This window comes from Acomys russatus, chromosome 6 (genome assembly GCF_903995435.1).
Source record: "Acomys russatus chromosome 6, mAcoRus1.1, whole genome shotgun sequence".
Lineage (NCBI taxonomy): Eukaryota > Metazoa > Chordata > Mammalia > Rodentia > Muridae > Acomys > Acomys russatus.
The window spans coordinates 67,321,019-67,346,272 of NC_067142.1; the positions used below are offsets into that span (position 1 = coordinate 67,321,019).

General features: G+C 43.2%; 1 protein-coding gene across 1 annotated transcript; it reads right to left on the reverse strand.

Moving 5' to 3' along the window:
• Nucleotides 1-304: 304 nt before the first annotated feature.
• LOC127190707 (T-lymphocyte surface antigen Ly-9-like) lies at nucleotides 305-24,409 on the reverse strand. Its single transcript, XM_051147885.1, has 10 exons — nucleotides 24,252-24,409; nucleotides 22,260-22,589; nucleotides 17,642-17,917; nucleotides 16,832-17,155; nucleotides 15,140-15,409; nucleotides 13,646-13,753; nucleotides 12,514-12,567; nucleotides 9,886-10,214; nucleotides 9,466-9,537; nucleotides 305-823 (listed from the first exon to the last, which is right to left on the reverse strand). Exons 1-10 carry the CDS (start codon nucleotides 24,373-24,375, stop codon nucleotides 758-760), a joined length of 1,953 nt encoding a protein of 650 aa, XP_051003842.1. The 5' UTR covers nucleotides 24,376-24,409; the 3' UTR covers nucleotides 305-757.
• Nucleotides 24,410-25,254: the final 845 nt, after the last annotated feature.

Here is a 25,254-nt window from a genome sequence, read left to right on the forward strand (position 1 = left end):
GTGAGAAGTCATTTAATTGGGGCTGGCTTACAATTTCAGAGGCTTAGTTCGTTGTCATCATGGCAGGAAGCATGGTGGTATGTAAGTAGACATGGTGCTGGGGAAGCAGCTCAGAGTTCCACATCCAGATGCCCAGGGAGCAGGAAGAGAAAGAGAGACCTTGGTCTTGGAATGGGCTTTTTGAAACATCAAAGTTCCACCCCCATTGGCACACGTCTACTGACAAGGCCACATCTACTCCAACAAGGGCACACACACTCCTAATCCTTCTCAAGTAGTGCTATCCCCCTCCCCCTACCAACTGATTAATAAGCATCAAGTATATGCTTATGGGGACCGTTCTTATTCAAACCATCACACTGGTCATACATAAGCTCCTACTGACTATAAAGCTCTGCCTGAAAGACTAGACACACCTATGTATGCAATACAGGGCACAGAAGACATGAGGATCCAAGGCCATGTGCAGGAAAGAACTCTTTGTAGGGTTTTAGTTCAGAGGAGGAACTGTAAATGTTGAATAGAGACAAATAAAGCAAGGAGGTTCAAAGACTTTAGGCTCCAAGGAGTCTCTGTCTGACTTATAAACGGGCTAATGAGGTAACGGGGACGGGAAGAAGAGGAAGAGATAAAATTCAGGCAAGTCTGAGCCATGGCAGGAAATTCCAATGTGTTCTTTTTGTAGAAACAACAGAATTTATGAGGTCTCTTTTTCTCCAGATCCTCACCCCAGGAAAGATAGCAGCTGCTTTTTGCTTCAGGTGAAATTCTCATAGGTACGGCTTCCAGAAGGCTCGGCATCTTGCTGTGGTGTTTGCACCATCTAGATGAGTCAAAAAGGACATGTGAGAGTGAAGTTAACAAAGCCTTGGGGAGCCCGACTCTCCTCAGTTTGTGCTGGTAAGAGGCAAGGCCAGGACAAGGATGCCCCATCTTGTAATTTGTGGGAAGTCTTCTAGTACTAAGGGCCATGGGCTGCACACTCCCCAGGGCAGTACTAGACAGTTAAGTGCAGCAGATCTAGCACTTTAAAAAGGACCTTGCATTTCAGAAGCTACCATCGAGTCTCTGCCCTTAACTGGAGGAAGAAGGCAAACATGTCTGTAATAATGTAGATGGAAGAGGTTAGGTTCGGGTTAGACTTCAGTTCTAGGGGAATAAATGGCAAATACCCTACAGAGGAGATGCAACCTAAGATGCTGATGATGGGGAGAAGGTTAGGTTGTCAAGACACTGTCCAGAGATATGTGTTAGAAAATGGTTAATACAGGGTCAAGAAATTACTGATCCAAAGATGATGGCTTTGGCCCAGAACTACAACTCCTTGTCCCAGAAACTCTAAAGACAGCTTGATAAATTCTGTCAAGAACATAATTGAGGAAACACACTGGTTTCTACTTTCTGTGGGTTATGGTGGGAATGCTGGGCAGACCTGCGTGTGTAGGATGGGGATGCTGTGGTGGCTTGTGGGTGACGTTAAAAGTCAGAGCAATGAGCAATCAATATTCTTGGCTTTAAGTTTGATCCAAAGAACTAGACTGGAGAGGAAAGCAGCTCTGAAGTGTAATGAATTATATAGATAAATCCCCAAAGTCTACAGCAAAATCTAAGCATCAAACCATAGGCTTGAAGTCAGAAGGAGGGAGAGGATGATGAGCTAACTGCCTCAGTAGGTATTTATTGAGTCTGTTCAATCTTCTTCTTCTTCCCTCTTGACTTGGTTTTGCTATATGGCCCAGTTGGCCTAAAACTGGCAGTTCTCCTGATTCAGCTATGTGAGGCCACGCCACCGTACCTGACATAGGGTCCATCTTTAAAAGCCCAGCTCAACTTTCATCTTCTGAAGTCCTATCTGCTCTATTTCTCAGTGCAGTGACAGCTGCTACAACTAACATCCGAAGGAAAAAAAAAACCCTTGGAATTTCACAAGCTACTTATTAAGTGATCATAGACTGTTTTTTTTTTTTTCTCTTCCCTCTGACAGATTCAACTCTAATCTCTATTAAATGACAGGTAAAATGTCAAATCCTCAGGGTCACGGTGCTGCTGCAAACACATCTGAATCCTCACAGTGCCCACCCAAGTATGAATAAAAGGCATTCAGTAAACATTACTGATTGGACCATTAATTACATTCAAGTAACAGACAAGTTTTAGAGTTAAAAAATTCTTATTGAATGCTTTACACGAGAATGGGTGAAATGTGGGGGTAGATCCCAAAGCAAAAGCGTTGGATGACTCAGTGTTTTTAGGAAAGTGAGAATGAAATAGCCAGATTCAGAGCAAGAATAATTAGTGAGGCATATTTAAGAAAAAAAAACCTCTTAAAACTGATAAATACTTTCAGCAAAGGAGAAAGATATAAATTTGACATACAAAGTCAGTAGCCTCCCTACAGACCAGTGGCAGACACGCTGAGAAAGCAATTAGGAGAAAAATGCCATCACAATTGCTAGAAAATAAAATGAAACAAACAAAACAGATCCAACAAAAAACAAAACAAACCCTCGGAATAAAAGGGAGTGAACGATATCTGCGATGAACACTTAACAGCAACTAAACAAGTTGAAGACACCAGGGGACAGAAAGACTTTCTTGGCAATCTCCACCAAAGTTCAGTACCATACCATTCTTCACACACACACACACACACACACACACACACACACACACACACACCCCCCTTAAAGTTCACAGAGAAGCACAAAAACATCCACAGTCATTCCAAATAAGACGAATAATGCTGGAGGTACCACAATATGTGACTTCAAGTTATAGGGACTAAGGCCAACAATCAACAAATGGGACCCATGAGGTTAAAAAGTCCGAGATTTGATCACCTCCTCTTGGCAGCAAGGCCCTTCTGGCACATAGAGGAAGCAGGTGTGTGCCTGTGTGTGTGGGGTGTTGGGGGGTTGAGGGGTAGGGGGTGGGGGGAGGGGGGAATGAAGGCCATCAGGACAAGACCTGATAGGCTGTGGTCAGCTGGTAGGGGAGGAGGCCCGCCCCCCATCAGAGGTCTATGGCAGGGGAATAGGGGGGGGCAGAGGAAGGGGGATGGGAATAGGGGGCAGAGGGAGGGGGATGGGAATAGGGGGGCAGAGGGAGGGGGATGGGAATAGGGGGGCAGAGGGAGGGGGATGGGAAGAAACAAGAAAGCAAGGAGATAATAATTGGGATGTAATGTGAATACATTATAAAAATAGCTTTAGTATATCAAAGAGAACAATTAGCTGGGTGAAGAGCCTGCAGACTGGGAGAACATCATTGCAATGTCTACCTGGGACAGAGGATTGATAACCCATAGCACACACAGAACTGAAAAAATCCTCATCAACACAACAGCAGCAGCAAAACATCCACACCAGTCGGTAAATAGGATAGTGAGCTGAACAGAAAATGCTACCCCTAAAAATACAAAAGTACATAAACATATTAAAATGTTCAACTTCACTAACCATCAGAGAAATGAAAATTAAGAAAAATAGATTTAGATTCCATTTTACCTATTCAGAACATCAGTTAGGAAAACAAATGCCAAGTGCTACCAAGGATGTGCACAAAGGGAACCTCTACATTGCTGGCGGGAGTGTAATCTAATCTACTCACTATGGAATCAGCACTGAGAAGTCTTTAAAAACTACAGTTGGTGTTGGGATTGATGCTCATTGTTGAGAGAACTGGCTGCTCTTGCAGAAGACCAGAGTTTGATTCCCAGCACCTACATGACAGTTTACAACTGTCTGTAACTCTAGTCCAGGGATCGGATGCCTTCTTCTAGCCATTGTGGGCACTGCATGCATGAGGTGTAAAGGGATACATACAGGAAAACATGCATAGAAATAACAAAAATTTAAATGAAACAGAGAGAGAGAAAGACAAAGAGGAGAGAGAGAGAGAGAGAGAGAGAGAGAGAGGGAGGGAGGGAGAGAGGGAGGGAGAGGGAGAGGGAGAGAGGGAGGGAGAGGGAGAGGGAGAGAGGGAGGGAGAGGGAGAGGGAGAGGGAGAGAGGGAGGGAGGGAGAGAGGGAGGGAGGGATAGAGGGAGGGAGAGAGGGAGGGAGAGGGAGAGGACTAGAGGACTAGAGTAGATCTACCATTTGTAAGCCAGCCCTCTTAACACTGGGTATTCACGCAAAGGACATCAATTCAGCACATCATAGATACAAATTCTGTTTGCTGCTGTACTAGTCACAGGAGCTAAATTCTGGACCCAGCCTGTGCGTCCAACAAGAGAGGACAGGTTAAAGAAAATATGGCATATTTATATGCTATACATGTTTTTTAACTATAAAGAGGAATAAAATCATGTTATCTGTGGAAAAAAATGGATGCAATTGAAGATAAAAATCAGTGGATTAAGGCAGTCTCAGAAAAGACATACATCCTATGTTTCCTCTCATATTGTATACACTAATAGTTACATGAAAGTAGAAGTAAAACTGTCCAGGGGAACCAAGGGCACTATTGGGAAGTGAGGGACAATAAAAGGGAAGGTAGAAGGCACTGGGAGGAATAGACTCAACATAAGATATATATTTGCATGGAAACTTTTTAAGAGTGTAAGCGCTTGTGGTTTGCAGCACTGGAACGTCCAATTATCATGGACTTGACAAGAGGCAAAAGTAATTTCTCTGAGTCAGCTTCTTCAGCTTTCAAATGTGAATGACAACACATTTCCAGAGATTGTTACAGGATGTAAGGGGCCATGTTTGTCAAAGCCTTATGAACTGTGAGACTTTATATAAAAGCTAATGATTGTAGACATTATTATTTAATGGTAAATTCTAACATTAAGAGATCCATTCAATACTATAATACGCCAATATATTGCGTTATTGACACATTTTCTTGCCATCAAATTGTTGGGCAATTTTCAATTGTTTTGGTAAGTCATCATTTTGGTGGTCCAGAGTCTTAGATTGTGTGTGTGTGTGTGTGTGTGTGTCAAATAAAAGTAGGATTTTATATATATGTGTGTGTGTGTGTGTGTGTGTGTGTGTGTATGTGTGTGTGTATGTATGTAATAGTGCTATAGACTTATGGTTAATGTTAAGAATAGTCAACATAAGATGTTAAATCTATTATTAAATGTTCAGGCATCAGTCACACAGGTATGAATCACATCTCTGTTGGCCATAGAATGCGTCAGAACTATACTTACCAAGCAGATTTGAGTTCCTCAGCCATGCAAATCTCAGACTTTCAGATAAAAATAGTTGGGAACAGTTCCTTACTTTATGGTTCGTGGGAAAGAGAAAACTGTTCTCACCTTTTTAGGCTTCTGTACAGAGCTGTAGATTGTATTTGGGCCTTCTTTCTTCTGAGGAACTGGGGTATCTCTCTGTAACAGGTGAGTAACAGATTAGCACCACCCATTAAATGAATGCTTTCCATTTAACCCACAGCCCTCGAGGCCAGAGGACATCCTTCTGTGTCCTGGCCTCAGAAGTTGGGAGCTGCCTTGGTGCTGGGGACAGTGTCCTTGCTTCTCTTCTGAGGTTGATGGCCCAAGAATGAGTTCCTCCATGTCAAAGGAGCTCAAGGTTTGTTAGTCATGGATGAACTGAGTGTCTGTCTGAATGGTCCTTGTCCTATGCCCAGACAACCCCCAGTTTGTAGACACTTTCTAGGCCATCAGACAGGCCAGAAGTAGAAGGAGGATGAAGGTGTGTTACTCAGAAGTGCTCACCTGCACAATCAGGCACACTTGTGTATATGCCGTGTCCTCTTCATCCTCATCTTAACCACCGTGTCATCTGGAGTGACTATATTGTACTCTGCTTGACCCTCAGAGGACAAATCATGTGTGGTGTCCTTTTGAGTGACCATCCTGCAGTGCAGTGGCACCTGCTGTATAATCCAGTGCAGTGACAGCTGTTCCAGCACTCATTGCAGTGACACCTGTTCTATCTTGTAGTGCAGTGACACCTGCTACTCCTAGCATCTATAAAGCCTTTGGAATTTCTCTTCTTAAATTGGAATTTCTTTTTTTCTCATAGAAATACAGACATTTGACTCAAAAGGAGCTTAAAAACGCATCCAGTGTACCCAGAGTATAGCCTTAGCAAAATACCAAATCAAGACAAAAAACAAAAGAAAGTATCAAAAAATAACAAAGTTTCCAACAAAAACAACAAAGTGAAACCCCAAACAAGTAAAACACAAACCCAACCAACCAACCAACCAACCAACCAAACAAACAATGAGGTTAAGATAAGCAGCATTCTCTTGATGGAGATTTAGTGGTATTGACCTACACCATATGGCCTGCCTTGGACACCTAGTAGGAAGGCAGCCACAGATTGTAATAACCTTTTCAAGATAAGTGTAGAGACAAGTGTACTTTGGGGCTTTGTAGGCCAATCCCTGGCCAAGGCTGATCCTATAATATGTTGGCCACCTCATGATCTTTCAGCCAACACATGTCAGTGTGCTTATTCAAGACCAAGAAAATCCATGGGAGCATCCTCTGTCCAAAGAGATCAAAGTCACTCTGACATCTCCTCTGAATCCTTTCTCAGGTCCGTTCACTTCAATCCAGGCTGTGAAACTGGAGACTGCAGCCAGCTAGCTTCCTTGTGGAAGCACATGCGACTAGCACACTAGCAAGAGACACTTGTCATCTCTGCAGAGCATTAACATCAGCATCACAGGAGCATAATTTGAGTAGCTTCAGCACTGGACTGGGGTGAGAATATGATGGGGTTTGGGGGTGCTCTGTTTGGATAGCAGTGTGACATCAATGGAGTTTCCCCTGATAGGTTTCCTACCACATATGAAGGGCTGAGGACTTAGTTTACCTACTAAGATCACAGCAATAAACTGGCAGCGACTATGAGCAGGGACACACCATCCCCTGTGTTGTTGTCCTTTTCCCTGGGGCCACTTGCTGATGGATGTCAGGTTTCTGAGAAATACTCAGTGGAAATCCTCGGAATTCCAGAAATAATTTATTTTTTAAAAAAATCACATAGCATTTTTTCCTTTCTCCCGCTGACAGATTCAACCCTAATCTCTATTAAATGACAGAGAAAATGACAAATTCTCAGGGTGAAGGTGCTGCTGCAAACACATCTGGATGCTCACAGTCCCCACCCAACTGTGAATAAAAGTCATTCAATAAGCATTATGGACTGGATCATTAATTACAGACAAATAGTACGTTTGAATAGTTTTAGAGTTTAAAACATTCTTGTGAAGCAGGGTGAAGGTGGCTCACGCCTGGAACCACAGCACTTGTACTTGGGAGGCAGAGGCAGGAAGATCTCTGTGAGTTTGAGGCCAGCCTAGTCTATAAACTGAGTTCGAGGACAGACAAGACGACATGAAGAAACCCTGTCTCAAAAACAAACAAAAAAACAAAAAAAGAAAAAAGGAAAAATTCTTGTAAATGATTTTCAGGGTGAAATTTGGGGGGTAGATTCAAAAGCAGAAATGTTAGAGGATTCAATGTTTTTGGAAAGCAAGAATGAAATAGTGAGCCAGATTTAGAGCAAGAATAACTAATGAGACATATTTAAGAAAAAAATACTTTTAGCAAAGGGGAAAGATACAAAATTGACATACAAAGTCAGTAGCTTCCCTATGAACCAGTGGCAGACAGGCTGAGAAAGAAATTAGGAGAAAGGTGCCATCACAATTGCTACAAAACGAAACAAACATATAGATCCAACAAAACAAAACAAAACCTTGGAATAAAGCTAACCAAGGGAGTGAAAGATATCTGTAATGAACATCTATAATAAATAAGTTGAAGACACCAGGAGAAAGACCTTCTATACTTATGGATTAGAAAAGTTAATATTATGAAAGTGATCATCTTGCTAAGAGCAATATATAGACTCATTCAATGTCCACCAAACTCCAATACCATTCTACATACACACACACGCACACACAAACACACACACACATGCACACACACAGAGACACAATCTTTTTTTTTTTAATCTATGTGCATTGGTGTGAAAGTGTCAGATCTTGGAATTACAGACAGTTGTGAGCTGTCATGTGGGTGCTGGGAATTGAACCCGGGTCCTTTGGAAGAACAGGTCGTGCTCTTAACCACTGAGCCATCTCTCCAGCCCCCCAGAGACACAATCTTAAAGTTCATATGGAAGCCCGAAAACATTCACAGTCATTCCAAATAAAAAGAACAATGCTGGAGGCACTGTAATACCTGATATCAAGTTATAGTATAGCCATAGTGACAAAAACAGCACAGCAATGCCAGGAAACAGACACATAGATCAATGGAATAGAACACGGGACTCAGATGTAAAGTCACATAGCTTCAGCCACTTGATTTTTGACCAAGATACCAAAAACATGCACTGGAGAAAAGAGAATCTTTTCAGCAAATAGTGATGGTGAGCTTTGTGTGTCCACATATAGAAAGATGAGGCTAGATTCTTAGCTCTCATTCTGCACGAAATCAACCCCCAACAGTTCAAAGGCCTTAATGTGGGATCTGAAACTTTGAAGCTTCTAGAGAAAAGAATTGCAGACCAATTCAAAGTGGAGACATAGGTAACAACTCTCTGAATAGTACTCCAGTTGTTCAGGAACTAAGGACAACAATTGACAAACGGGTCCCATGAGGTTAAAAAGCTTTAGTACATCAAAGAGAACAGTTAGCTGGGTGAAGAGCCTGCAAACTGGGAGAACATCATTGCAATGTCTACCTGGGACAGAGGATTGATAACCCATAGCACACACGAAACTGAAAAAATCCTCATCAACACAACAGCAGCAAAACATCCACACCAGTTGGTAAATAGGATAGTGAGCTGAACAGAAAATGCTACCCCTAAAAATACAAAAGTACATAAACATATTAAAATGTTCAACTTCACTAACCATCAGAGAAATGAAAATTAAGAAAAATAGATTTAGATTCTATCTTACCTATTCAGAATGTCAGTTAGGAAAACAAATCCCAAGTTTTGCCAAGCCAAGGATGTGCACAAAGGGAACCTCTACACTGTTGGTGGGAGTGTAATCTAATCTACTCACTATGGAATCAGCATTCAGATGCCTTTAAAAAACTACAGTTGGTGTTGGGATTGATGCTCATTGTTGAGAGAACTGGCTGCTCTTGCAGAAGACCAGGGTTTGGGTCCCAGAGCCTACATGACAGTTTACAACTGTCTGTAACTCTAGTCCAGGCATCGGATCGTGTGTGTATATGTGTGTGTGTGTGTGTGTGTGTATACATAAATAATAGCTCTATAGACTTATGGTAAATGTTGAAAATAATCAAAATCAGATATTAAATGTTCAGGCATCAGTCACACAGGTCACAGGTGTGAATCACATCTCTGTTGGCCATAGAACGTGTCAGAACTATACTTACCAAGCAGATTTGAGTTCCTCAGCCATGCGAATCTCAGACTTTCAGATAAAAATAGTTGGGAACGGTTTCTTACTTTATGGTTCGTGGGAAAGAGAAAACTGTTCTCACCTTCTTAGGCTTCTGTACAGAGCAGTAGATTGTATTTGAGGCTTCTTTCTTCTGAAGAACTGAGGTGTCTCCCTGTAACAGGTGAGTAACAGATTAGCATCACCCATTGAATGAATGCTTTCCATTTAACCCACAGCCCTCGATGCCAGAGGATATCCTTCTGTGTCCTGGCCTCAGAAGTTGGGAGCTGCCTTGGTGCTGGGGACAGTGCCCCTGCTTCTCTTCTGAGGTTGATGGCCCAAGAATGAGTTCCTCCATGTCAAAGGAGCTCAAGGTTTGTTAGTCATGGATGAACTGAGTGTCTGTCTGAATGGTCCTTGTCCTATGCCCAGACAACCCCCAGTTTGTAGACACTTTCTAGGCCACCAGACAGGCTAGAAGTAGAAGGAGGATGAAGGTGTGTTACTCAGAAGTGCTCACCTGCACAATCAGGCACACTTGTGTATATGCCGTGTCCTCTTCATCCTCAGTCTTAAGCACTGTGTCATCTAGGGTGACTGTGTCGTACTCTGCTTGACCCTCAGAGGACAAATCATGTGCGGTGTCCTCTTGAGTGACCAAGTCACACACCCCATTTCTCCCATCGACAGTGCTGTGCACTCTGATCTTCTCCTCGTTCTCTTCTGTAGTTGAACTACTCTCAGAACTGGTATCCGGTGTGGGTGCAGGCCTGGTAGTCTTGGCAGGCATGTCTAATTTCTCATACCTTTGGGAGAGCATGGCAAATTTCATGTGGCCGCCTGGGGTTTCTAGAACACATTGTGTAGGGTTAACAAAAGTGTGCCAACCCCTACATCTTTCTTAATTTGCTACAAAGACCCAATTTGCTCTGACTTCTGTTCTAGATGATAACTCAAGGCTGGAAGAGTTTCCATCTGTCTTTTGTTAGGGAGTTCTGTTATGTTCTCCCTTCCTCCTTTTTAGTCACTAAATAGTTCATTCATCTGATAGATGAATAAATCTCACTACACATAATGTATGATGGTCTTTCCAGTAACCTTAGTGAAGAGGACTGGCCCACAGGATAACAATGGACATAGAAAGGTATTCTGAGGAAACACAAAGATGAGTCAGATCTGGTCTTGTAGTTCACTGTCTATCTGGAGAAGGGGAGTCATATGCCTGAATATTTATTATCCATTAATATAAGGTGGCCTCTGATAGGTGTTATGTGGAAGGTGGAAGAAAAGCACTGAAGTGAGAGGATACGGCTTCTGGTTAGAACAAGAAATACTTTAAAAGTGGCTGAGTTGAGGTGAGCTTTAAAGTATTTTGTGTGGGTAGCAGCACGATTAAGGCAGTTGTGAAACATGGATCATCCTCCCTTGAGAACAGATACATTCATAATACTTAATGAAAGCAATGGCCTGGGCTTAGGGCAATCAGAACAGGTGTCTGTCACAGTAACTAGCAAGGCATATTGAGTGGGTACCGACTCTTATTGGGGGTAAATAAATTAGCTCATCATACCCAAGTGTAGGGCAAACATGTGTATCATTTACTAAGTATCTATGATGTGTCAGATGATGCTCCAAATGTCTCTCATCTGCCTAAAACAGCATGGAGTACAGAAATGAGAAAGCTCAATCTGCTACAGATTGAGCGTGTCCTCACTTACATGCTAGAGCCCAGACAGATGCAAGTGGCTTGGTCTTTGGTGCTTTCTCTGGCTTTGTGTCAGGGTGAAATAAAATATGACTTGGCTTTATAGTCAACTACAGTAATCATCACTCAGTGACCATTTTGAACATCACTCCACTCTGGTCCTCACACAAAATGAAGGACCACTATATTTGCATATTAAAAAAAGGATGGTAGAGCTTGAATTATCTAAGATGCTCTCCTTGGTAGGGAAGAGAAGCAGTGTCTAAACAGGGTTGTCTGACCTGAGTCCATACATCTGACAACTAAGTTCTGTTGACTTTAGAACACAGCAAAGCCACGAGGACTCATTGATGGTTTCTCTTTCATCTCCTTCTGCTAGGGGTTTGCATTATTTTTCTCAGAAAGTCTACATTGTGTAATGACTTCAGCCCCAGTCCCTCCTCTGACCCCATCTCCTCGGTAGATAGATCTCCCTCATGAGATGTGACAGAGAGTTTTTAGAAGTATGGTTTGGGTTGAGGAGAGGAGCTCTTAGCATGCCAGAGCTGTGGAGTTCAAGGTGGTAATTTGGGGTACCATGGAATGGTCATGGGAAAGTAAAAGCAAGCATCTCAGCTCTGCACCCCAACACCCACCAGAACAGTTCTGCTTTTACATGCTTTGTGCTATTGGAGTGTTGAATAAGAGTTTGTTTCGGGAAAGCATACTATAGCTTAGGTCTAACTGGAAACCCACTGATGATGCTCCTGAGCAGCGGTTCTCAACCTTCCTAATGTGGCGACCCTTTAATACATTTCCTCATGTGTGGTGATCTCCAACCAAAATATCATTTCATGGCTACTTCATAACTGTAATTTTCCACAGTTATGAATTGTAATATAAATACCTGATATACAAGTTCTCTGATATGTGACCCCTGTGAGGGTTATGACCCACAGGTTGAGAACTGCTGCTCTTGAGTAATAGGTGTCTGTGTACCTAATAAAATTAGAAATTTGCTTCTGACTTTGCTCCTGCCACAGCTTTACTATTTCACCTGGCCTTTGTTTCTGTGCTCTCAGAATTGAGAAAATAACCTGCTCTTCATGGTAGGTCACATTCAAGGGGTAACAGTCAACACCCAAGGGACCCAAGAGGTTCCAGAAGACAGGCCTCCCCTCCTAGTTCCAGTCATTAACTCTAAGGGAACCATCTTCCTTGAGCTTTTGCTCCTAAACCACTCCCTTTCAGCACACTGCTTTTTCAAACTGTGGCAGCCATATGGGTCCTCTAAATGCAGCTTTGGAGTCAGTATTCTGGTGGAAGTGATCAAGATTCAGTGGTTTTTAACAAGCTGCCAAGTAATCCACGTTGCTGGTTGGCTCACTACACTTTGAGTAGCTAGGCTTTGGGACTAATATCTGGAACAGAGACCCTATGTTCCAGGGTCACTGATGCCATTACCTGGTATTTCAGCTGGGACCTCGGCTTGCCTGTACTTGATGGCCAAAGATGAACCTGAGAAGGCAAGCAGAAGAAGTTACAAAGAGGACTCTGCATAGGGAGATGCCTTTGATTTTGTGAGACTGAAGAGAGAGGGCGAGAGGCTTTTGAAGACACAGTCAACAAGGAGACTATGGAGAAGGAGGGGACCCTAAGGCAAGCATAGGGCCAAGGGTAGCATAGGGTCACCTTCATCTGGAAAGAATGCTGGGGGACCTTCTGGCATCTCTCTGAAAGACAGAACTCTAACTCTCCTAGAAGCAATTCTTCCAGGGCTCCATGTGTGTTAGCCTGCCTGCTCTTTGGTTGAAATTCTCCTTTATCACTCTAATATTAAGATTCTAGAGGGAGACATCAGTCATGAACACTTATCTCCTTGTCTGCAGTGATTGGTCCAACAGCAAGCACATGACTTCCACCTGGGTGATTAGGGATATTTCTTACATCCTTCAGATTGAAGTTGGAGGGAAACATCCTCCTTCTCCAGCCTTTAGAGCACTATTAGAAGCTACAGTTGGCTGTGCTGTGGTAAGCCCCTCCTCTTGACCCTCAGCTGTGCTGCAGTAGGAGAGTCAAGCTGGCTCCAAGATAACAACACAGATAGGATATGAGGAGATCTAGTGGTTTCTGAGCTTCTGCTGCCATTTGTCCATTTAGGCCACTGAGTCATGAAATAATAAATACTTCCTCCACACTCTAAATATCTAAGCTAGGGCTGAAGAGATGGCTCAGTGGTTAAGGGGACTAGGTATCCTTCCAGAGGATCTGTGTTTGGTGCTGTCTCTCAAGCATCTGTAAATCCAGTTTCAAGGAATCTGATGTCCTCTTCTGGCCTTCATAAGCACCAGATACATACATGGTGTACAGACATACATGCAGGCAAAACTCATATACACATAGAATAATAAAAAGTATAAAATCAAGTTTCAGTTGGGCTACAACTATTTTTAACTAAAGACCCTCAACTAATACCCAGCCTCCCCAGCATTCTGAGAAGACACTAGGTCTGGATTTATGGGAGGGTTTAGAAGTCTCTGTAGGTTGCAAACACAAAGGCTCCTCAGGGTGTGTAAAGTTATTCTAGAACACTTACACTGCTTCTTTTGCTTCAAGATATAGCAACCACCGAGCATCCCCGAGAACAACAGGATGGTGGACACCAGCAGGAGTGTGATCCAAAGCTTCATGTGTCCCTTAGGACCTTGGAGAGAATAATGAGGATATTAATGCAAATCCTGACAGAGAAATCAGGGCAAATGACTGATAGAGCACGATGGCCATCTCAACTGACTCTTGAAATCCTGTGACAGCCCAAAGGACATACATTATTCCTTCATTCAATCTATAGCCATTTTTCCAGCAAGCCTTCTAGGCAAGAGGTGACAGCAGTACACAGGCAGACACAGACTCCCCAGAGATTGTTTTATGGCTTACCCAGAATTTTAAGGATCTGACATGAGACATGAATGAGAATTGCCAATCTCAAAACAGGCTTGACCCCTGCACTGTTGCCTTTCTCTGTAAGTGAGACGGAAGGTCCAAACCCCAGGAAGAAAGTGTTCAGATTCCTACGAAGCCACACTCTAGGTGTCATTCCTGACTCAGCCTGCCCAGCACCACTGCATCCTAGATAGACTCTACCTTCTTCCTGCTTTTTTTCCTTCTTCAGTTTTTGCAGTGCTATGGATTACACCCAGGTTCTCACACATACTAGAGAAGTACTTTTTTTTTTTTTTACTTACGATATTTATTTCATTTTTAATTATGTGTATTTGTATGCGTGTCTCTATGAGTTTACCGTATGAGTGAAGTTACCTGCATAGGATAAAGGAAGGTTTCAGACCCCTTGGGGCTGGAATTGTGGGTGGTTGTGATCTGCCTGGCACAAGTTTGTGGAACTGAACTCAGATCTTCTGGACAAACAGCAAGTAATAATGACTGATACATCTGTCCAGTGCCCTCAGAATAGATGCATTATTCGTGTTGGATTCACTAGAGAAGTACTTTACCAACTGAATTAAATCCACAGCTTTGTGTCTGTCTGTTTTGTTTTGTTTTGTTTTTTTGAGACAAGTTCTAACTTTGTAGCTCAGGCTGAATTCAAATCTGTAATCCTTCTACCTCAGTCCTCCATGTGTTTGGATACAGGTAGTTCCTAACATGTTTGTCTCTTTTGCTTTTAATAACACAGCTATTAGAGCATTAGCATTATATATCTGGATCCCATTACACTGAAATGATGCTCTAATTGATTCCCTCTCATACTCTCTCACTGACTTTCTTAAGTAGCTTGGAAAACAAACACTAAACATCAAGCTCCTGCTTCTGCAGCCTAAGTGGAGAGAGGGAGAGAGAGAGAGAGAGAGAGAGAGAGAGAGAGAGAGAGAGAGAGAGAGAGAGAGAAAAGAGAAGAAGAAGAAGAAGAAGAAGAAGAAGAAGAAGAAGAAGAAGAAGAAGAAAGTAGGAGGAGGAAGTGGAGGAGGAGGAAGTGGAGGAGGAGGGAGGTACAGGAGGGGAAAGGAGGAGGGAGGAGGGGGGAGGACAGGGGATGGGATGGGAAGGCAGGGAGGGAGGGAGAGAGAGAGACCTGAACAAATGGTCTCAGAAGAAAATAGTCTGGAGCTGTTGCTGACAGGGTTGTGGGCTGTGCATGTAACGTCCGGCAGACGTTCACCACTTTTCCAAGAGACGCTGAGGTCTGAGTTTTCTTGGGACATAACAGCTTCCTTTTGCAGGGACATCCATGTGTAGGTCATGTTGTTTCCACCATCTTCCACTGAGCAGGTCAAGGTGACCTTGCAGATGTCATTCTTCATTTGCACAGGACTCTGGGTGACACTGGGCTCCTTCAGTCTCTCTGTGTGACGGAAAGGCAGAGCCAGTGTAGAACTAGACTTGTCAGAGAACTGCCTTGCTGCCAAGGCCAAGGCCCTGAGTTTGAGTCCCAAGACTTACATAGTAGAATGAAAAACCAACTCCTAACACTACTCTCTGTTTACACACACACACACACACACACACACACACACACACACACACACACACACACATACACACACACACACTTAAAAAAAAAGAACAAAATACATTCATGAAGAATGTATTGTGCCCTCATGAGTCACCTACAAAATGTCATATGCACCACTTTACCTCTTTGGACCCTGATACTCAGGTGTGAAATAGGGCTGGTTATAGGGAAATATGAAAAAAACCTGCTTGTTACAAACACTGGCTTACAGTGAAAAATTGTCCAGTTAATCAACACAAACACAGTCAGCTCTTCTAAACACAATGTTTTAAACTTTACCAAGCATTTTAAAAAGAAAAAAAAATTTAAATAAATACCACATTCATTTTTTTATTGATAGACAATTATTTTATATTTGCCTATTTGTTTAGTGACAGCGTCTCATGTGTTCATATATTCTGACCTCCATTTGCTCTGTAGCCTAGGGTGTTCTTGGCATTCTTGACGTCCTGTCTCCACATCTTAAGTGTTGGGATTACGAGCAGAAGCCACCATACCTGGTTTATTTAGTGCTAAAGGGACAACCCATGGCTTCCTTTGGGTTGGAGGATACTCAACTACCTAAGATACATTCTCAGCTCTCATAACTATTTTAAAATAAATGATAAGACTGGTGTTTTGGTTTGTTTGTTTGTGGTTTTTTCCCTCTCAGCCTGCTAATGTTTTATTTAATGTTCTTTAAAATGCTTAATTATATGTTTAACTTTTAGCATTTGTGTGACTATATGAACTTAACATGAACCTAACCAGGTTGCTGAACATGTTAACGGGACAGTGAAGAGATGGGAAACACAGGGACCTAGACAAGAGCAAACTTGAGCAGAGACCATGCTTACTGTAAGTGAACAGACAGGGAAAAGAGCTGGCAGGCTTAGACCATACAAAACATCAAGTCAAACTACTGTACAAGCCCAAGAGTGAGGAGAAAGAATACAAATTCTGTGTTTCCCACACTGGCTACTGGAGTGGCCCATTCTACTGCATGGCAGTGTTTTGAGAGATCAAGAGCTTTTGTCCAGTCTACTCTGCCTCCGCCCTGCTTATCCCCACCCCTGATCTAATGATGATGGAGCATAAAAGGTGTCAGAGGCGTAGATCAAGGAACACCTTGGCAGGGGGGTTCTGCTCACCTGATGGTAGTTTTGTTCCCTTCCTGAGTACACAGTGTGGATTGACTAGCTGTTACTATCGCCCTGAGGCTTGTTGGCAGGACAGGAGAGGAAGAGAGGAAGCCAGTGAGGGGATACTCACTGTAGATGAGCAGGGTGAAGTGCTTCACACTAGGGTTTCTGGAGGCCTCTGAGCACACATAGGCATGGTAGGGGCCAGCATCCTCCATCTTCAGCTGGCTGATCTTCAGGGAGTAGTCCTCCTCAGAGATCCTCACTCTTTTTTCTTCAGGATCTTTGAGTGTCTGGCGAGGATCGGCTGTTGCTGCTCCTTTCCATTCTTTGCTGATAGACAGCCAGACAACATTCCTGGTGTCTTGACTGGCCAGAGATGCCAAGGAGAGCGTCACTGGCTCTCCTAGGATCCCTACTACGGTCTCCCCGACTGTCTTCCTTCTGAAGGCTCCTGAATTTAAAGTCAGAGATGAGACATCACAGCAGCTTCAGCCTCTATTCCTATCTCCCTTGTCCCCACCCCCTCAAGTCAAGCTGTAGGAGACAGGGACCCCACATCCTTTTCCCATTGCACCCTGCTTCAAGAGGCATCCCTGCTATTCTCCGGAGACCACCTGCTTTACTTGGTTATTTTCACGCTTGGCTTGTCCAGCCCTCCCCACTTTTGAGGTGATCCTGGGAGACAGGGTATCACTCAAGGAAAGCTCAATTTGTACTTTTGCCTCAGAACACTCCCACCCCTTGTTGTACCCTTGGGTGCCACAGTGGCCCGGGGTTTCTAAGTCTGTCCAGCCTTTCTTAGGCTCTGAGCAGAAGGCCTTTGGTTTGTCCTCTTTCTTTTCTCTTCCATCTATGTCTCACCAAAACAAACCTTAGACCCTGTGGGTGTTCACGATGTTTCTAGAGTACCCTGGAAGATCTGAGTGGAGCCACTTGCCTGTACAGAACGGCCAGACACGGACAGGTTGGGAGCTGCTCTGGCTGACTGGATTCCGGGCTGTGCAGGTATATGGTAGGTCCGGGTCACAGGCACTCAGGGAAACGTTGAGGATGTGGCTGCCGTGGGATTCATTAGAATGGGTGTCCATTTGGGCCCAGCTGTAGTGGACATCGTCCTCTGTCCCATTCACTGTGCACATCAGGGTGACGATGCAGGAGTCATTCTCAGATGAGGTGACAGATTTCATGGACACCTGAGGCTCCTTTAGCTGCTCTGGGGGAGGAGGGGGTAACAGCATCAGGAAGATTCTCAGTTTGGAATCCTTACCAGGGAAAGGCTGCCCGAAGAAGGTGATGGCAGAGAAGCCAGGATTGGAGGACAGCCAGACCTGCCTGTTCTAAGGAAGGTGTGTCTGCAGCCTAGGCTGAGCGTCTCTCCTCTGTGTTTCGAAGACACTCTCTGCGGGTCTTACTATGACAACAGTTCAACGTTCCTGGGAGGGCAATTCTCCCTGTCTCTACCCTGTGCTCGGGACCCCAGTGCACTGAGCAAACACTGCATGACCTAGGCAGTGGGGAGCTCATGGTCTAGAATTTTAATCACCCCTGCGTTTTGGTCTGAACTTAGGACCCCCAACTTTTTCCCCCTAGGCTTTCCTTTTTATTGCAACTCCTCTGTTCAACTGGTATTTAATCTTATTGAACAGGTGACAGGTCCACGCACAACCCTGAACAGAAGCAAAGGCAGATGTGATTTTAGAAAAGTGACCATTACTACCCCAACACCTGCTTCTTCTTCCTTGTTAGTTTTCTGGAGTCAGTGACTCCTAAGAGTTTCTTTTTAAAGCCACATTTTTAATTACTTTCCCGAGGGGTTTGTACTGTATATCTTGGTCCTATTCATCTTCAGCTGCACAATCGATTAGTGTACAACACGTACATACAAAGTTTCCTGCTGATCCTTCTAGCGATCGTCTAGATCCACACATAAGCGACAGCATGCTCTTCATACTGTTTGGGACTTATTAAACAGTAGCAATGCATGTGAAAAATATCACGACATGTTAATGACCTATCCTAAGCTTATTAGCAGCACAAAACTTTCTTAATATATACAGAACACCCTAGAAATCAACAAAGGTTTCAAAGTACCTGATCGATGGAAAGATGTTATTATGAAGTGGATAATATTTCTCAAAACTTCATATATTCAAACCCTGGCCTCCAACATGTCAGAACGTGACTTAGGAGACAGGTTTGTGTTTGGAGGTAGATGTGAATAAGATACACTAGGCCCCAATTCTATTATTCTTATTAGAAGATAAATAGGACGCCGACTATATAGACAATCATCTAAGGACAAAGACGGCCATTTTCTTTCTCTCTCTCTCTTTTTTGTTTTTGTTTTTTTTTTGTTTTTGTTTTTTTGAGACAGAGTTTCTCTATGTAGCCCTAGCTATCCTGGACTCGCTTTGTAGGCCAGGCTGGCCTCAAACTCACAATGATCCACCTGCCTCTGCCTCCGGAGTGCTGGGATTAATGAATGTGCCACCATGCCTGGCTGAATATGGCCATTTTCAATCCAAAAACAGACTTCAGAAATACAAACCTACGGATATCATGATCAGACTGAAAAATTGTAACAAAACAGACTTTGATTGTTTTATCTACTCAGCCAATGATATATTAAAGAAACGCATGTGTTCGAGTGTTTTGCCTGCATGTATTTCTGTGTGCCACATGCATGCAGTGTACATTGAGGCCAGAAGAGGGCACCAGATCCCCTTGGAACTAGAGTTTACTGACGCCTGTTAATGGCCATGCTTGGAGTTGAACCTGGATCCTCTAGATGAGCAGCCAGTGCTCTAACCACTGAACCCTCTATCCAGTGCCATCAGAGAACACTATTTTGTTATGGCAATCTTAGTAAACCACTAGAGATTTTCATGCCAAAAGTGAGGTGTTGTAACAAACATCTAAAAATATGAAAGGTATCTGGAACTGGCTTGTGCATAGAGGTTGGGAATTTTTTTTTATTGAGACAGGGCTTCAAGTGTAGCCCTGGCTGCCCTGGAACTCACTTTGTACACCAGACTGGCCCCGAACTCATGGAGATCCACCTGCCTCTCTAGTGCTGGTATTAAAGGAGTGCGCCTTCATTGCCCAGCTTGAGGTTGGGAGAACTTTGAATAGCGTGTTCATAAAAACCCATGTTGTAGAAAGATGATGTTAAAACCAGATTCTGAAGACTCAGAAAGAAAAGAGGGCATTGTAAGGGAATATAGTGTCATTTATGTACATATGTATTTCATCTATAAAGATCATAAACAGAATTTGATAGAAATGAGGACATTTAAAGTCTTTCTGGTGATGTTTCAGAAATTAAGAATATTCCCTTAGACACTGGAGAGCAGTAAAGTTTACATAAAGTGGGGTAGAACTTGGCTGAATTGTATGCTACTGTTTTGTGGAAAGTAGAATGTTTCACTAAGACAATGTATTTCTGAGCAAAATGTTAAAGGTAAGGAGCTGGAGAGATGGACCAGTGGCTGAGAACACTTTCTGCTCTCACAGAAGGTCACAGTTCGATTCCCAGTACTCACACTGGGTGGCTCACATTCGCTGTGACTCTGTTCTGGGACATTTGGTACCTTACACTGTCCCCCATGGGTGTACCACATGCACAACATGCACACACAAACACACACACATGTACACATAAATAAGTAATAAAATACATCTTTAAAAAGTGTGGAGGGCATGCCTTGTTTCTCTTAACACTTAACAAAAAATAAAGAGCAGAGAGATACATGGAATGGAAAAACAGGGATTTCTTTGGGTTTATTTATATTGCAAAACATAAGAAAGCACATCTTGGAAGAACATGTGTGTGGCCAATGTTTTCTGAAGAGATAGTGCGTGTGACATATCGACTATATTGCTTAAATACCGCAAGCATTCCTCAAGACCCAGCTATTCCACTCCTTGGAATATACCCAGAAGATGCTCCAGCACACAACAAGGACATACGCTCAACCATATTTATAATAGCCAGAACATGGAAACAGCCTAAGTGTCCCTCATTAGAAGAATGGATAAAGAAACTGCGGTACATTTACACTATGGAATACTACTCAGCTATTAAAAACAAGGAATTCCCGAAATTTGGGACAAATGGATTGAACTAGAAATGATAACAATGAGTGAGTTAACCCAGAAGCAGAAAGAGTCAAATAGTATATACTCACTTATATCTGGATACTAGCCCAAGGGGCATGTCCTATGAAAGTCTTCACTTACCAGGAAAGTGGGACAGAAGGAAGAACATCCTATTGGGACTCTAGGTGAGGAAAGCATGGAAGAATGGGGGAAATAGAAGGATCCAGAGGGTCCTAGAAACCTACAAGAACATTATGATGGGCAGATTTGGGCCTGGGGGTCCTGTGCAAACTATGGCATCAGCCAAGGACAATATACATACAGTAAACATCGAACCCTTACTCAGATCTAGCCAATGGACAGGACATTCTCCACAGTTGAGTGGAGAGTGGGGACTGACTTTCACACGAACTCTGGTGCCCCATATTTGACCATGTTCTCTGCATCAGGAGTCCTGGTGGCACTCGGAGGAAGGATAGCAGGCTACCAAGAAGAGACTTGATATCCTATGAGCATATACAGGGGGGAGGAGGTCCCCCTCAGTCACAGTCATGGGGGAGGGGAGTAGGGGGAAAGCAGTAGGGAGGGAGGATACAAGGGAGGTGATGGCAATTGAGATGTAATATGAATAAGTTAATAAAATATTAAAAAAAATACTACAAGCATAGACTGAACAAAGTAAAACATGATAGAAAGAAACCTGTCAGTCCTTTGGAATTCTGTAAGACAATGCAGTGAGGTGCAGGGATGTAAGTACGTGCTGCCCATGAAGAAGGAACAGACGCCAAATGCAGGCAGTTCAATGGTTTTCAGGGCTCGCCCTGTCACCATGAGCCTGAAGAGACAGGTGTGCACAGTATTGGATGCTTTCTTTCTTTCTTTCTTTCTTTCTTTCTTTCTTTCTTTTGGTTTTGGAGACAGAAGAGTGCCTAACTAAGGTCAAAAAGTGGGGTGGCCACCCCAGGAACATGGAAGGATTTGCAGCCATAACAAAGGGCCCAGAAGATAAGGCACAGAGCCTTAACGTATAATGAAAATAGCTTTAGCTTTGCTTGGTGTCTGTGACTCCTTTCTTTCTATTTTTCCCTCTTTCAGGATGGGAATGTTTACTATGTGCCCAAATCCACCACTGTATTCTGGAAGCAGAGAACTTGTCTTGTTTCATCGGTTCACAATTGGAGAATGACTTTAACTATCATTCATGCCTGAGTTAGGTAAGAGTTTGGAATTAAAGTTGATACTTGACTTGAGCACGTTAAAACTTTGGGCGCTGATGGAATGACGTTAATATATTTTGCATGTGAGAAGAGCATGGATTTGGGAAGGTCAGAGACAGAGTTTTTAGGGATTGGTAGGGAATGGTTGGTGGGGTGGAGGTGGAAGTGATAGGGTTCATTAGGATCGGTGGTTATGTGGGGTGGTGTGGAAAATCCCCCCTCAAGCTCTCGGGCACTCACCATAGATGTGCAGTATGAAATTTTCCACTGTGGTGACAACAGAATTTTTTTTGTTTATCTGAGCATGGTAGGATCCCGAATCTTCCTTTTTTAAGTTGGTCATGCACAAGGAGTAGCTGCCGTTGCTGATCTTGAGTCGGCCACTGTATTCTTTGTCTAGAATTAATATATCGCCTTTGGAGTGTGCTAAAGCAAGACTCTTTGGGGGAAAGCTCCACGCAACATGCTCAATATCTTCACCCCCTGAGCTGTTTAGCAGGAAAGTCACAGAACCACCTAGGATCCCTGACAACACTCTAGGGGATGTTTCCTTTCCAGAGGCTCCTAGTCCTGTGGAGAGAGAAGAGGGACTTGGAAGAACAGCTGATCTCCTCCAAGGAGCTTTCATCTGTTCACTCAATAAACATGTATTTGTCACAAATTCCATATGTTCAGAAAGAACAAGACTCCAGACTTTCTCCTTCTAAGTCATCCATCCATTTATTCATCCATCCATGCATCCATGTATCCATCCATCCATCCATCCATGCATACTTTCGACCACTCATTCACAAAACTCTCTCCCATGAAAGCAGTTATAGGCATCAATAATACGTTGTTTCTAAATTTCTGTTTTAACTGGGGAATTAGCCTATGACTGGCTGAGTTTTTCTGAGAACCATCTTATTGATCTGTAAGACTGAGAAACTCATCATAACTGCATCATGTACCGGGGATACTATGATAACATTTAAATGAAAGCAGGTGCTGCAAATTGTGAAGAGCTAGAAATTAAAAAAGACATCCTCTTTAAAAATAAGATGAACAGGAAGGTACCTAGAGACTGGAGAGACAGCTAGGTGAGTGATAGAAAAATAAAAGGACCCTTGATAGAACCTAGATGCTCGGCAAGGGGAGAAGACCATCACTGAGAAACTAAAAAAATAGTAATTCCCCCATAGTGAATATTCCATGCTGCTGTGCTAAGCATATGCCTGATCAATATAAAATTCTCTCACTGTTTTTAAGTTTGAAAAGTTTTTAGTCAGCCTTCCTTCCATGTCATCATTAGGGATCTAAGATTGTCTCTCACTTCGTCATGTCTGGCTTTTGATTGGGGAGAGATGATAGCGCAAGCCCACTCCTGATATTTTGTCTCAAGCAAGATCAATATTTCTGATAGATATTGTTATCAAACCTCTGAAGAGCTCAGGAGTTTGGCCACCAGAACCTGTTTTCCTATGAAGACTCTGTGGTATCTTCTGGATGCCTAGACCCCCCAGATGCCAGGGCTCCTGGGGCTTTCTAGAGTACACTGGGAATTTAGATTAAATCAGATGAGAGCTGGAGCAAGGCTACTCCAGGAATTCTCAGTGGGAAAATAATAGAAAATTATGAGAAAATACAAAGATATAGAAGTATAGCCTAATGAGAAAAGAGAAAGAGAAGGAGGAAGAGGAGGAGGAGGAGGAAGAGAAGTCACATTGTCTAGGGCCACCTGACTATATGAAGTTTCTACAGCCCAGAGGATATAAGAATTATGACAGGAAGTAGAAAAAAAACCAAAACATAGTTTTTGTGCCCCTAGGACATCTCAAGGCAGCTTGTCATCAGAAGTGTTTGCTCAGATCCCTCTGTGAATTTATACACACTACACAGGAAACAACCTGAAGTTGGCATTTCTTAGCAGGAAACTGTGAGGGTGAAGGGAACAAGGTTTCATGGCAGAATTACTTGAAATTGGGGCTAGAGTGTCACTTCCTTATGGTGCATCAAAGTCCTTTCTCTCTCTCAAACACACACAAAGACACACACACACACACATACTCACACACAGACTACATACATACTCACTCTTAAAAATGTACAGATCTTAGAATAAATAGAACTGCAGAGTAATTACCACAAGGAAGGTAATTTTCTCATTTTACCAACAAGAATCTCTCTTCCAGGCAGAAAACCAGCCTAAGAGACCGCCAGTAGCAAGTGGTAGTGGCTATAACACTGACTTACCCATGAGAAGGAAGAGGAGAGGGATCCAAATAATGGAATGAAATATCTGCAGCTGACTCTTCCTCCTTGCGTCTGGGAATGGCTCTAGAGCCCAGTCACACCCGTATCTCTTTAGCTCCGCCATGATGTTGTACTTTCAGTCCCAGAAGACGCACTTACCACAGCTTCCTCTATTACGTGAGTGCAGGCGCAGGCGCAGGCGAAGGCGCAGGCGCAGGTGCAGACACAGGCATGTGGTGTGTGTGTGTGTGTGTGTGTGTGTGTGTGTGTGTGTGTGTGTGTGAAAGCTGTTTATATTGAGCACTGCAGACCCCTGGAGGGCCCAAGCACATCCAGACCCTTCAAGGAATTTGTCAACCAGTGTTGTGGTAAAGATGCTTGCTAAATATCTTCACCTCTGGACATTGCTGTCCTTGTGTAATCCCTCTTCTTGGATCCAGGCTGCACTCAGCGACAGCTTATAATGAGCACAATGTGACAGTAGTGAGATGTCACTTTTGAATACAGTTTTAAAGGAAGGCTGTGGTTTCCCCCTTTTTCTTTTCCATTTTCAATTCCTTCCCTGTCTTCTCTTTCCCCTCTATTTCTCTCATCTCACACTCTCTCTTCATTCTCTCTCTATCCCTACCCCCACCCTACCGCCTTAGTTCACTCTGAGAGAAGCTGGGTATGAAGTCATAAGCCAGCTTTTGCAGAAATCTCCAAGGGAAATAACTGAGGGGCACCTTCAGCTGATGTGCACCAAGGAACAGATTGCTCTGGCTAATTGTCAGTGAGGACTTAAGGCTTAAGGGAGTGGAGCACATCCCTGACCTTGATTGTAGCCTGTGAAAGACCCTGAACAGGGTACCCAGCTGAACTATGCAGGCTTTCTGATCTGTAAAACGGTGAATAACAAATGCTAGTTTCTTTGAACATTAAGTTTGGGGGCTATTTTCTTATACAGAGGTAGATAATGAACACAAATTCCCTATTTTTCTGGAACCAATTTGTGCTGGCTTTC